Raw genomic sequence first — 14,958 nt, forward strand, 5'->3', positions numbered from 1 at the left:
GAGATGAGAAGAGAGCTTCTGCAACTCTGTCCTCAGTCCATGTGTGCAGATGCAACAACCTACCCATCATATATGCTCTTTAGATAGCCAATGGCTAAGTCATAAGTGAGATGAATACCACTTGAAAGTATGCAAAAGTCAACATTCCTGTTGCAAGATTCACCAGGGATGCCCAAAAGAGACCACACAAAGCATGGAACAACATGTTTACAAGGGGGAAAAAGAGTTTAATTACATATCTACGTCTCCATCAGAAATTTAAATAATGTCATGAACAGTTTACCTACAAAAAAGAAACATCAGTCACTATACAAAATATATATATATATATATATGATATTTTGCACCACCTAAATCTATGCATATTGTCCAGAGCGTCCATTGTCATTTAAAGCAATTTAGCCATTGAGGTGGAATTTAAATTGACTGTTTGGACCGATGCCCGTTTCATAAACAGAACGTCTCGTGCTCTGCTTATCCATTTCAATCTGCAGTCCTGAATAACCAGCTTCCAGATGGAATCCTCGGCCATCTCTGCTGCTGTCATTATGCTTAAATAGATCCCAACATGTATGCGAGTCAGAACAATAGCATGCAGTTTCTCCTGTACAAGTGGTATAAATATTTACAGACATTCAACATGAATGTGTTTTCATTGCGCGTCATGTGACAGAGGAGGGTTAAGGCCGTCTGCTTTTGATTTAAGAAAAAAAAAAAAAAAACGTTTTTGTTCTTACCAGTGATGGAAACTTTAAGTCAAAGTAAGACTGGCAAGCAATTGTAATCAAAGGCAGAAAAAAATAATCCTAATCACGGACACAAAAATGTACGATCGTCCTGAAAGTGTTATGACCCAAATCCCAAATCCTCACTGTGCAGTGCTTCCAATGACCAAAGGGTTATAAAGCACACATGGGCATTTACAACAACCTGACAGCATTCATTACAATATAAAGATACAGCTATTCTTTCTAAATAGTGAGACTACCTCAGCACATACCCTCAGATCTCTGTTAAAAGACCCCTCCCCCTTCAAATCAGTCCGCAGTTCACCCCCGAGGCATTTGTCTTCACTAACACTTATTCTCTGCTGAGACTGTGGTCCTCCAAAACCCCATAGTGCACACTAATTTTAGGTCCGTTAACCCAAGAGAAGCAGACTGTTATCCTAGAGGGCTGCGGGTCTTTTTTTCATGCAGTCAGAAATACATTCAAAGCGCAGACTCTTGGCTGAAAATGATATGCGTGTTCTCCCTCTACAAATGAACTGTAAATTGAAGTGTAGAAATCTGTCGGAGCAGATATCCCATGGGAAGCTCCATGGGTACATTATTACCTGGTAAAAATTCACATTAGCATATACAAAATAGCTTAGCTATCTAAACAAACTTTAGGCACCCACAGGTACTGGATATATGCCAGAGTGGAAGGAATTAAACAATATATGACAGAGACAATGTCTTACGAACGTAAAGTAGCTGAGCTGGGCCATTTCAATAGCTAAATATGGTCCAAAACAAACAGAATTTCTGTTTGTCAAATTTGTAGCTTCTTGGTAGAATGGTTTATTAATTCACCCTCATTACATTGTAACTATATTTCGAAATAGCTTGTAACATACAAAACTCTGATGTTTTGTACTTAAACTAGAGTTAAGGCTAGGATTAAGGTTAGGGCAATGTAAGCACAACTACATATTAACAATTAATGTTACACTGTTTTCGTGTAGTTACAATGCAATAAGGGATACATGTAACATAAGGTATAAGCATTATTTGCTTAAATTGGTTGATGCGTTTGAAATAGTCTTTAGGGCGCAGGTTTGAACCCACTGTTGGCTGGTCCCTGGGACCCCGTCGGACTCAGTGGTGATGCCGCCGGTTGCGGCTCTTGCGGAGCTCCTGCATGTGCTTCCACTTGCCCCGGAGGCGCGTGCGCTTCTCACGGAACCACAGCGCCTCGCAGTACTCGTCCACCGAGCGCGCCGGGCCGCTCAGCACGCGCAGGAAGTCCTTGTAGCGCTGCCGGGCCTCGGCCGCCGTGGCCACGGAGGCGGTGGGGTCCTCGGAGGGCCCCCGCTGGGACGGCGAGGGGTGACCGTCGAGCTGGCCCTGCTGGACGACGCGGACGGAGAAGCGCAGCAGGGTGCGGGTGAAGCGCTGCTCCTGGGAGGTGCAGAGGTAGGAGCCGGCGTCGCTCCGCTGCAGCCAGCGAATCAGCAGCCCCCGCTCAGTCACCAGCACGCGGTCGTCAGCCTTTACCTGCAATACACACACACACACACACACACACACGAACACACTCATCAGTCAGCGATGCAAAAGCCAAATTTTTCCAGTGAAAGTTTTTTGGTTAACAGTATTAATTCTTTCTTTTGATCTGACTCCAAATACATCTCAACACATTCAAAACATTCTCAGACTCCATAGTATATTGTTCTTTCTTCATACAACTCAAGAGGCAAATTCTCAGGATAAAGTCTTTACAGTGTGTCATATTTAGAAAGACATTTGAACTTAACCCATAAATAAATAAATAAATAATAAAATAAGAAGACAATCCACTTGAGACATGTATCCCAAAACAAGACAGCGCCAATGACAACAGCAAGGTCAAAATATCTCAAGCAGCACACTTGAGGCCACTAGATTGCTGATGTGAAAAACAACTCTCGGGCAACTGGGCCATTACTACCCTGGCATGCTTTCGCTAGGCTGGTGCCCTCAATGGGAAACGCAGCAGTCACCTGTTGAGTTTTGCCTCATAAATCACCGGACACAATGACACAGCAAATTAGGACAGGACAAAAAAAAGGCTTCCCAGCCGAGGTCAGAGGTCAGTGGAACGGTCGAAGGGTTGCCCGGGTGACCTCGGAGTTTGGGCTTCTGCCAGTGGATAATTGTTACTAACTACTATGACTGCTCATTAAGCTGCAATTAGATCAACAAGCCTTCTGTTTAAGAGAAAGGGAGAGCAAGTGAGATGGATGGAGTGAAAGAGAGAAAGGGAAAGGGAGAGGGAGAGCGAGGGAGGAGGTGAAAGAGAGAGTTAGAGGGGAAACGGGAACTCTTGAAACCAAATAATGAGTTGACCTGCCCTTGTTTTGGAGTGCACCGTGACTTCACAAACACTAACCATCACATGGAGAACAATCCCCCCAAGTCTAATCTATCTGCAAGGTGTGTATGTGTGTGTGTGTGTGTGTGTGTGTGTGTGTGTGTGTGTGTGTGTGTGTGTGCGTGTGTGCATGTGTGCGTGCATAGGGTGCATGTGCGTGTATTTGTATTTATGTCTGTGGCTAAGGACACAAGGGTGGCTCTAATCTATATACAAGCTGTGTGTCTGTCATGCTAATGATTTCTGGAAGAGGAAGTATGTCGAGCGATCGGGGTCAGAGGTCGAAAAGGGAAGATGCTGAGCACAGGAGGAGCAGCGGGCAAGGTGAACGCAACAAACGCCAGGGTCATGCTGACGACCACGGAAAAAAAAACCCTGATCGATCGATCTCCCTCTTGTCTCGCAGGCGCCGCTGCCTCTCGTCCGAGCTCCATCTATCTTTCTCGCTCGTCCTCATGACTAGGCTTGTCCTGCTCCCCTCGGTCTGCCTCTGGACGCGGCTAAGCTATTCTGAGAGAGCCGAGGCAGGGCACGGCTCCAAGAAAGTTTAGCTATTTCTCTTGTCCTTAATTTCAAACTTTGCCAGCAACTTGAATTTAGAACTTTTTTTGGCCTCACAAGCTGAGATGTCTTAGTCTGATAATACATAAAAGGAATGGCTAGTTTTCTTTTGTTCTATGCAAGAGACTACAGCAATTTGTATTACTTTAAGAAAGGCACTGAAGGCTGTACTTATAAATTACTTCTTGGTTTAGTTTTCTAATACACTTTGTGTTAACAATTCTTAGCCTCAACCTTTTTCCATTTGTCTGTTCATCTCTCTCTCTTTCTCCCTCTCTTTCTCTCTCTCTCTCCATCTCTTTCTCTCTCTCTGTGTCTGTCTGGCTCTCTCTCCCCATGGTTGTTCTGATGTATCACGAGTCACGCTGTTGTCAGAGGATAAAACAATACAGCTGGGCACTGAAGAGTGTGAGGAGGGGGCTTCAAAGCATACCTGACTCTGACCCACCCACCCACGCACACACACACACACACACACACACACACACAAACACACACACAAACAGGGCAAGTTATTACAAAAAACACAGACACATACTGGGCAATAGCTTGTGAATAGGAGCTGTTTTAGACAGCCAAGGGGATGATTGGATTTGCAGCCCCATTCCACTCAACAGTGGAGTTTCAAATACAAAATGCTCAGGAAATATGTTCTATCAGAGGCTGACACATTGACTCAAAGGCAATCACCTGTAAAAGTTAGCATGGATCCATAATTCACAGTGGCATAAATGTAGCCGATAGGGATTTTATTTTGCTTGAGCAGAGTCAGTTTCTCAATATTCAAGCCTTTCCACTCATCAGAGTAGGCATGTGGACAGACATTCGGTTTTAATTCTCCCAAACACAAACCATATGAGCCACCAGCTCTCGTGGTGGGCTAAATTACATCTCACACCTTCAAGAGTTCAGGAAATCCAATTTGGGTTTTCAAAAATATCCCCATCATTGTTGAGAGGGTGTCTGCTGACCGAGTGTGAAAGTCAATAAGAGTGTTGGAGAAAATTAAACGTCCCAGACAACGTGTTGGATGTCACAGTCTCTCTCTCTCTCTCGCTCTATTTCTCTCTCTCACACACATACATACTCTCTCTTGCTCATTCTCATTCAAAGACACATAGTATAACATACCTGCACACACATGACTTGTGTGACAAAACCATTATAGTCATGCATCATAATATTTTATTACGGTAATAAAATATATGTATGATTGGGGAAATTGTGTAATGTGTGTGTGTGTGTGCGAGCACATTTGTGTGTGTGTGCGTGTGTGTGTGTGTATTTGTGTCTACAACAGAGAGAGAATGAAAGAGTGTCTAGTGTACATGCACCTGTATTCATCTATATAAAAAATATGCGTCCGTGCAAGTAGGATCATGACTCATAGTAAATCATATTGTGCGCATTCGATGCGCTCCCCGCACCCCACCCTTCTCTCTCTCCCTGTCTCTTTGTTCCAACCACAGCCCTGGCTGCACCTGAGCGCTCCATCAAAGTGCATCACGCGCACACCAAGAGGCCCTCCAAAGCCATCGCCCTGTGAAAAACCGGCACACCGACAATAAAACTCATCACTGCCACATAAACGCCGCGCATCAAACAGGTTCCAGGAGGGGAAGGGAGCATTACAACTCCCGCGCAAGAGCCCCATGCTGACCCGTGCAGTGGACAGGGGCCGCTTTAACAGCCAGCTCACCAGATTAACGCTTTAACAGACCCTCTGGGTTCCCAGTGACCATGACTGGGGCCACAGGAGGAGGTATGCTGTGGTGCGGAGGTGCCGGGCTGTTCAGCTCTGGTCTCTGGTCAGCTTGTCGATAAATAGAGTATGAATGGAACACACATGCTACTTGCCATTCAGTAATAGAACATACAACTACAGCATGAGAGGTTTCATGGGTTCCCATGCAAAGCATGTGGCCATCAATTACACACTAAAGACCATTTTCACTTTTCACTTATAGATGATACAGTGTGATGTGTCCTAAAGGTATATGTTACATGTCTTCCTACGCAGTGGAAGTTTACAGAAATAACTTTTTTCGTCCATATTCTCTTGTTCCTATAGTTACAGTTGCAAGCAATTTTTGCTGCACTCCAACACACTGACATCCATTCAATCTCACTGCTTAAACGTCCAAAGCTAATTTACAATAAGTTGTTGGCAAGCCAAAATATAAGAATGTATGAGCAAACCAAGATTTAATCAACATCTCTTGACCCAAAGAGGAAGAAGAATTCTGACTAGACAACTTTAGAATGGCTCATTCATCAGACTGCAATTGTAAGTCACAGTGAATGGAAGCATGCATATTGGGATGACACAACGTAATGAGAAAATAATGGAAATAGGAATGGAGAGGGGAAGAACGGAGCCGAGACCCCCCCCCCCCCCCCAACACCCTCCCCTTTCATTCTGCCTATCCCAAAAGTGGGCGGGGGGTTGTGAGGCTCGTTGACGGCTGATCCACGCCCCGGAAGGAAGTCACACTAAATAAGGACAGACAGGGGAAAATAGTTCCAGCTGTCACAATCACACACACACACACACACACACACACACACACACACACACACACACACACACACACACACACACACACACACACACATGCACACACAGATTTCACTTCAAGCCTTGTGGCCTGTGTATTGGCATGAGGGGTAAGAGTTTAATGCAACACAGAGGAAGACAGGTTTCCTTTGTTTAAGTAACAATGCCAATACTCCCTCACAGCTACCGCACTGCATTAGAGGATGTCTGGGTGAGATGGCCAGATTCAGCAGGTGTGTGTGTGCGTGTGTGTCTGTCTGTGTATCTGTCAATATTTTTAGCCAGAGCTGCAGGTGGCAGATGCAGCTGGATACTACATAGAGAGATAGCGGGAGAAGACTCAAATAAACACAATGGCTAAGAATGTGCTCCACATTATGAAGCAAATGCCTCGTGACTGTGTGTTATCCCAACCTTTTAACACATACGACAACCCATAATAAATGGTCTGATACCGTCTCTCTCGTGCAAACAGTGTGAGCTCTTTCCCAGGTCTACGCCCACTGACTGATTGTTAAGTGTGAATGTATTAATGACAGGCCCTCTCTCTGTAGGACATCACTCGGTGCCTGCTTAGTCACTGCTCAGCCACTAGCTTAACATCCCATTATACTGTGTGTCCACACTGCCCCCTCAACACACACACACACACACACACAAGCACTTTAGCAGTAATAAATATGTCTGTGTGTGTGTGTGTGTGTGTGTGTGTGTGTGTGTGTGTGTGTGTGTGTGTGTGTGTGTGTTTTATTTATGTATGTTTAAAAGTATCGTCATACATCGGCAGGATATGTTAGGACATTACTGGAAAGGATGTCCAAGCGGATTTGGAGCACACTGTAAGACTGCACATGTCTGTGAGTGTGCAGGCACATGTGTGGCAACAAGCAAGGGCCAGCCAGAGAGGAAAAGGATGTGTGCGTGAGCATGTGAGTGTGTGTGTCTGCGGCGTGTGTGTGTGTGTGTGTGTGTGTGTGTGTGTGTGTGTGAGCATGTGAGTGTGAGTGTGTGTGTGTCTGTGTGTGTGTGCGCGTGCATGTGTGTTTTCCATGGTGGGTGGGAGAGGCTCTAAAGAGCAGCCCGGTTGGTTCATTTCAAAAGAAGAAGGAAGGAAATGACAGAGGGAGAGATGGAGGGGTGAAAAAGGAGTGCGGACAGCCGTGTGCATCTGCGTCACAGGAGGTGCTGAGCAGCCCGGCCTTCCCAACATCCCCACAAGCAGACGAGTGCCATCCTGCCTCTGCCCCGCCAAACACAAACACACATGTGCCACAACCCCCCCCCCCCCTCCCCCGTCTGTCAGATGTGGCTCTGCTGTCTTTCTTTCAGTGTCTCCAACAAAAACAAAGGACCTCATGGTCCTTTCAGCTCCTCATAAAACAGAGCCATGATGAAAAGAGAGGATAAGATAAGACAGAGAGAGAGAGAGAGAGAGAGAGAGAGAGAGAGAGAGAAAGAGAGTAGTAGGGAAGAGAGAGACATTAGAAAATGAGTAAAAAAGGGGTGTCAATGAGGGAGACAAAGAGTTTGATAGAAGTATCCCAAAGGGAGAAAGGAAAAGACAGATTAAAAAAGCACTGGTCATTAATGAGGCGGGAGATAGAGCGAGATGAACAGAGAATGTGCTAGAAATCAAAAGGCTGGCAAAGACAGCGCTGTTATTTTGAATCAGATTTCTTCATCTTCCAGCGCGACGGGCCATCTCTCCACTGTGTTTGGTTTGGACATGTTAGTTCTACTGGACTTTTTCGCTGTTCCTCACACATACTGGCTCACCTCTCCAGCTGTCTGTTAAAGCCAAGGGCATCCAATAACTCTACACCAACGACCTGACCTCCGAGCTCTCCACCTACAACTCCAGCGGTCTTCACACAAGAATGGAGAACGGCATTTGTTTTTGTTTTCCCCCTCGCACTCATTTGGGAAGGTAGGTGGAGAGGCACGATGTTATCTGGGGTGAAGATCGGGAGTGGGGATGGGGCACATGTGTGCGCCATGCTCGTTCGGACTGACCTGGCCAGTGGGATCATATCCATAAAAAACAGGCCTGCGCTCCTCATGTTCCTGTCTGGGCCGCATTACATAAGAGAACTTCAGAGGGTTATGCAAGTGCAGCTGCTGTAAAAGTGACACTGAACTGATACAGGTGACAAACCGCTACTGTGGGAACGTCTGTTTCCACGGAGGGGAAGAAATATTTGACAACGGTCCTCCCATCTGCCCAGTAGAATGTGTGTGTGTGTGTGTTTGTGCTTTTCAGATCAAGACAGATGGATAACATCCTGTACCGTCCACCTTGTTATCAGCCTTGTTACAAAACACATTCACCTTGAGAACTTCAAAGCTCAGGAGTTTTTGGGGCAGAGGATTTGGGGTTTAAACTAACCTCTGTTTCTCAGTTAGAGTCAGTTAGATTTATCTTCTGAAATTGCAGACAAACTCAGAGTCATTTAAGTACTGCACTCCACCATCTACCATTACAGTGATGAATAGTCCACACGCATGCACTCTAACATCAAGCAAATATGTCAGCTCGGAAACTTATTTCAGCTCCCAACTCTTTTCCAGCTATCCATTCATGTGCTGTGCATCCCCAAAAGGCTATAAAAAGAGGAGGTCTATGCCAAAAGGTCCTTGTTGATTTCCCTAAAGAAATATTTTGAGAAGTAAGCTTTGCACATGTTTAATAAATCAGTGTCATAAGTAATTATCTCCATCCCCCCCTGCTTTAAAGTTGCGGTTACACCTGACCCCAATTCAGTGCCGGGGAAGAAAAATGTGTGGCTTTGTCAATCGGCTGGCCATAGAACACCTCTGCACAGCCCTCAGGAAAGACAGAGTGTCTCTGTGTCTTTGATTGTGTGTGCTGGTGTGCATCTACTTATGGGTCATGGATCACCAACAAAAAGTGACGCGGCTGTCCAGATTTTTGAGGACCGTGCCGAAACATGATCTCACCTCCTCCCTGAGGTCAGAGCCTGGTTTCTGGTAGAGCCAGCGAATCTGGGCCTGCTGTGATCTGGAGACGCACTCGAGGAAGCTGGAGTTAGTCTCCACGCCAAACATCAGCTTCTCCTCCACATCCTTACCTAAGACAGACAGAAAGGAAGAAAGAAAGAAAGAAAACAAGAAAGAAAGAAAGAAAGAAAGAAAGAAAGACAGAAAAGAAAAAACAGTAAGTATAAGTACTCTTCTGTGGCAGTGTCTCAGTGTCTGTATAACACACACAGAGACCTAGCTGCTACACTAATCACAATCACAGTAAAGACCACAGTACTCACCATCCTCGGTGTCCCAGCATTGGCTGGATGGGTCGCCATGCTTTATGTCTTGTCTCCTGGCTCTCCTACAACAATTATGCCAGAGAGGTTACACATACAGGCACACACACACACACACACACACACACACACACACACACAAACAAATACTCACAAGGGAAAATGCATGAAAAATTGAAATACAGAGACAAAGACTTGAGACTTCAGGAAAATGACAGATTCTGTCTCGTTTTGTGAAACACAATAGCATGAACGGCCACTTGTTCGAACTACGTTTCTGTTCTTGTGAGTTTCCTTTGTGCGAGTAAGACACACAGACAAAGAACGACAAAGAAGGAGAGACTGTGTTTGTGTGTGTGTTTCTGAGAGAGAGAGAGAGAGAGAGAGAGAGAGAGAGAGAGAGAGAGAGAGCAAAGTGTCTGCACAAATGACCTGCTTGTGTCAGCAGGTTACCTTGAGCAACACCTCGAGAGAAACATCCAGAAAAACATATGAGACAGCAACCATTCATCATTCCAACTGTAGGACCTCTCTAATCAATCATCCTCCCAACACACACACACACACACACACACACACACACACACACACACACACACAAACACACACACACACTCACACCCTGCGGCCACAAACAGTAAATATTTCATTTGCTCCCCTTTAGTGAACTGTAAGAAACACTGACCAGAAGCTCTGGGGCTAGTTCAGAGACGGCTGAAATATGGCAACAGAGGAGAGGAGAGGGGAGGAGGAGAGGAGGAGGAGAGGAGAGGAGGAGGTTTTTGGGTCTTATTATAGGCACATAAAGTATGGCACGCTATCCACTCACACTGAGGGCATGGGAGAGGAGAGCAGAGCGAGGAGAGAGAACTGGCGCAGGGAAACATGGGGATTTTGACATGGAAAACAGGAGAGCGGTGGCTTTACTACGGATACCTTCAGTGAGGGTTTGCATTCCTCAAACACTTACCCACACATATATGTATAAGCTCTCTCTCTCTCTTTCTCTCTCTCTCTCACTCTTTCACTCACTCTCTCTCTCAGTCACACGCACACACACACACACACAGACACACACACACACACACACACACCACACACACACACACACACAGACACACACACACACACAGAGTAAGATAAAGGACGATGCGCAGACCATTGAACCTGAATCTCATCACTGTTGGGACCTATTGAGCTTCTGGCCCATTTACTTTTCAGCACATTCTGAAGCCCATTGACTTTAACCGACATCCTCACCCATCATGTTTCTGCTCTGTTAGAGGTGAAGCATGCTGAGCATTCAATACTGAAAGCAGTCTGGACTGCAGGTGTGGTCTGAGATTTGCTCTGCAGTTTGCAAAAACCAGTGGAGTGAGTAAGTGCATGTGTGTGGGCAGCTGGTGGTATTACTTCTGATACTGGCCAGCTGATTTGTTTGTTTGTACTGTATGTGTGTGTGTGTTTGTGTGAGTGTATCTTTATGTTTATAAGTGTACAGTATATGTAATTAGTCCAGTGTATGTATATTGTATGGAGGTTTCCGAGGTTATTTTTGAACATCTTACCCACGTATAATGACAGAGAAAGTACTGGATATTCTGAGTTAGTCTGTATGTATAATGTGTATACAGAATGTATGTCTGCAGAGTACTGTATGTCTGTCTGTCTGTGTGTATGTATGCATGTATTTATGAATGTATGTGCAACACAACTTTGACCGCATGCGTGTCTGAGTGTGTTTATGTGTGTGTGTGTGTGTGTGTGTGTGTGTGTGTGTGTGTGTGTATGTCTGTGTCCGTCTGAATGTGCAGGGGTTTTGTGTGTGTTAATTTGTTACCTCTTGGACGCAGGGATGTAACGTGAGCACTGGTTGCCGTCCCAGGCACAGTAGGGGTCTCTGGCGAGGCAGCAGTCGGCGCAGCCCTGCCCGTAAATATCACACCTGTGCAGGGCCACCTGCGCCAGCCCCTCCGCCGAGCCCACGTACAGCTGTTGCTATAGAGACAGAGGGGGCAGTCGTCAGTCACCAGCAGAGGAAAACAAAGGTGTGAAAATGCGAAAATAACCACTGTTTCTTTCCTCAGGAAAGTCTTACACAATGGATCACATGCTGTGATGGTTTCGGTTTCCTTCTATGCCCGGCCTGACCTTCAAAAATGTATGAAAAGAGCTAAAAACAAGTTAAATAGGGCCATATATAGCCTGTGTAAGCTTAGCTAATCTGAGTGAGTTAGCTAAAATGTGCACTATATTTGTAAACACTAATTCTACTGACAAATGGACAATGATGCCCTTTGTAGCATATGAAGCAATACCTTTAGCTTAGCATTGCTATCACACTGTTTCTGAGGCAACATTAGTGTATTGCATGGCATGAGTTAAGTGCCAAAGAAGGGCCACATAGGATCACAGTCATTACATAAGTAAATGTTAACCCTCCATAAAACATGGCAGCTTTGTGTCATAAGCGAAGTGCATTCCTGAGGTGTCGTATCTTCAGTGGATTAACCCAAAGCCCTGCGCTTTTCACTTAATGCATTTTTTGGAGGACCTTGGACATACAACTCAGCAGATCTGGGCCCCCGGGAGTTCTGGGGAGTGCATGGACCCGATTTGTGGCTGATTTGTTGAGGCTTGTCCTCAGCCGAGCAAGGGAGAGAGAGAGAGAGAGAGAGAGAGAGAGAGAGAGAGAGGAGAGAGAGAGAGAGAGAGAGAGAGTGAAAGAGAGGGAGAGAGAGAGAGAGAGAGAGAGAGAGAGAGGATGAGAGAGAGAGAAAGAGAGAGAGAGAGAGAGAAGGGGAGAGAGAAAGAAAGACAGACAGACAGAGAGAAAGAAAGACCGAGAGAGCACCCCCAGCCAGCCAAGGAAAAAGTCATGAGACGCAATGGGAAAGCAATAAAGAGTGAAAGAATGGAAAGAACGCGGTGGATGAATAAGGGCCAGAAGAAAGAGAGCGTGACTGCAGGGAGGGCGAAAATACAGAGGTGTGTCAAGAGTCTCTCCAGAGAAAAGCGAGTCCTGGTGCTAAATGTAGCTGTAGCAACTCTGCACAAAACCCAGAATGGAATTGAACATTTTTTCTTGAGGGGAAATGAGGAGTGCATGGGCAGAGCAGAGTTTTCCACAGCCCAGCCTGACCCAGCCCTGACCTCCCGCTGATGAAGAGGGAGGTAGATAGAGAGAGGGGAAGGGAGGGGAGCTGATTGGGGTAAAGGGATGGACCCACTTTAGAGCCCCAAGCAAAATAAACACAAAATTAAACAGAGGGAGAGAGGAAGAGAGAGAGGAAGAGAGAGAGAGAGAGAGAGAGAGAGAGAGAGAGAGAGAGAGAGAGAGAGAGAGAGAGAGAGAGAGAGAGAGAGAGAGAGAGAGAGAGAGAGAGAGAGAGAGAGAAAAAAATTGTTCTTATAAACGTGGTGGTGGTACTCTACCTGTTTAGAAGATATCTCCATATTCAGAATTGGTGAGGAGGTCTGAAAGGTAATATATATACTATTTATACCATGAACAATTGTCTTATGTATAACAGTTTTTTTTAGTCGATTTGGTGCATTTCTCAGATCAGAACTGACATTCTCTAAACTACTAGTTTAACCTCCACATCATCTACAGTAGTCACTTGTGTGCTATATTTGCTAATGCCATGTCAGTCAAAATGCATTATATGCAAATATGTTGAATCAGTTGTCATATGAAATCTCTCTAGTATAATTTAGCCATTTCTATTACACTTTTTTTGGAAAGGACTGCTGTACTGTAAAACAGTCTGGTCTTTTTCCTGCATGACAATAAATTACACGGCCTGGCAAACAAACTGCACTACAAACATTACTGTAAAAGTATGCAGAAAATATTAATCTAATCTCTTACAATCTCCCACATGTAGTAATGTGTAACTTTTTACTGTTGAAATTGATATGCCAGACAGAAAAAAATGCATCCTTGTGTAGAAAATACTAACAGAGTAAACTGCTTTATTGACAACAAGGCTAATCATTTTGACTATCATGTTCATAACGGTGACACAGGAACTTTTCCTTCACTGACATGTTGATTGGTATGTTTGAGACATAAACTAAGTATTTCGAGCAAGTGACATGATTTGCAGGTAATCCAATGTTGTGCTGCAGTTTGCAAATTGTTTTGAGAAAAACACGTACTGTTTTGCAAACACTAATAATGATTCAAGAAATGCACTTAAGCGACTGAGAAACACAGTAAATGAATATTTATGACATGTTGTAGGCTAATACAACATCAGTGGTAGGTTTACAATATGTAAAAAAAAAAAACAGTCTTATTGTACCTATTTTCTTCCTATAGTTTTCAGTGAGAAATGAATGCTTGTTTATATGTTGGTGCATACATAGAGAAAGAGAGAAACTGCTTGTGTGTGTGGGGCTCTCGGGTATGAGGCAGAGTAGAGGTCTGGGCATGTCAGTGTTATTTCTTTCAGCGCAGGATGCTGTCACGTCTAGTTTACTGAGATTCTAGGGAAGATTTATAGTGTGTGAGTGTACCTTGAACACCTGAAGTTCTTCCAGGATAATTTCCTCAGTGGCCCAGTTCTCCTGAGTTATGCTAACCACTTTCAGGACGGATCCAACATCTAACACATAGATAGATTAGATATATAAGATAGATTAGATAGATAGATAGATAGATTAGATAAATAGATTAGATAGAAATATAGATATTAAAGTGTTTAGCTTAATCTAGGAATGGGTTGCTACAGCGACATGGACACACACACATGCATGGTCTACTTAATCAACACTGACATCTGGTGGCAGTAGAGTTCATGACAATGCAAACATCTGGTATCCCTCATTTAACAAGGAAAGTGCAGCAATAAAGCCATAAAGGTCAAATATAACAATGAATACAAACTACTTAGCGATATTGCCTCTAATTCCATTAATTTTTTTATTATTCAACTTTAATTCAGATTCATTATTCATTCAAAATACATTCAATTTATTATTCATTATGCATTCAAATATCATGCTGAATGCCCTGCATCACTCTAACACTGTTTATCTGTCTCTGTTATTCTCTCACCTGTGCCCAGGAACATGACTGCGTACTGGCCGTCCTCAGCGTTCACGCGGTCCACGGCGATCTGTGTGAGACGGTAGTCGGTGTTGACGCGCGTGAAGACGGGCCGGCGCGTGATCGGGTAGACGGAGCGGTACATGAGGGGGTGGAAGCGGATGAAGCTGATGACCTCATCGGGGAAGTCCTTGGTGCTCTTGATGCGTGGGTCATAGGTGCGGCTTGGGCACTGTGAGAGGAGAGATGTAATAAAGACTTCAAAAAATGTGTGATGTTATGGACACTACAGTGGACTATATGCTGTGCCTTATCACCAAGTGAAAGGAAACAAAGTTCAGGAGATGGAAAACTTGAAGGGTAGTCAATTCAGTGCCCCTCTTTTA

The 14,958-nt window shown here is 44.7% G+C and overlaps 1 protein-coding gene across 1 annotated transcript in view; it reads right to left on the reverse strand.

Moving 5' to 3' along the window:
* Positions 1-1,231: 1,231 nt before the first annotated feature.
* sema3d (sema domain, immunoglobulin domain (Ig), short basic domain, secreted, (semaphorin) 3D) overlaps positions 1,232-14,958 on the reverse strand; it is a 47,133-nt gene continuing 33,406 nt past the window's right edge. Inside the window, exons 12-18 of the mRNA XM_042110168.1 lie at positions 14,582-14,804; positions 14,041-14,129; positions 12,952-12,993; positions 11,357-11,514; positions 9,517-9,581; positions 9,194-9,324; positions 1,232-2,261 (exon numbers count right to left, since the gene is read on the reverse strand). Coding sequence (XP_041966102.1) covers positions 1,863-2,261; positions 9,194-9,324; positions 9,517-9,581; positions 11,357-11,514; positions 12,952-12,993; positions 14,041-14,129; positions 14,582-14,804 — 1,107 coding nt within the window. The 3' untranslated portion in view covers positions 1,232-1,862. The remainder of the gene's footprint in view (positions 2,262-9,193; positions 9,325-9,516; positions 9,582-11,356; positions 11,515-12,951; positions 12,994-14,040; positions 14,130-14,581; positions 14,805-14,958) is intronic.

The sequence above is a fragment of the Alosa sapidissima genome, chromosome 11 (assembly GCF_018492685.1).
Source record: "Alosa sapidissima isolate fAloSap1 chromosome 11, fAloSap1.pri, whole genome shotgun sequence".
Classification (NCBI taxonomy): domain Eukaryota; kingdom Metazoa; phylum Chordata; class Actinopteri; order Clupeiformes; family Clupeidae; genus Alosa; species Alosa sapidissima.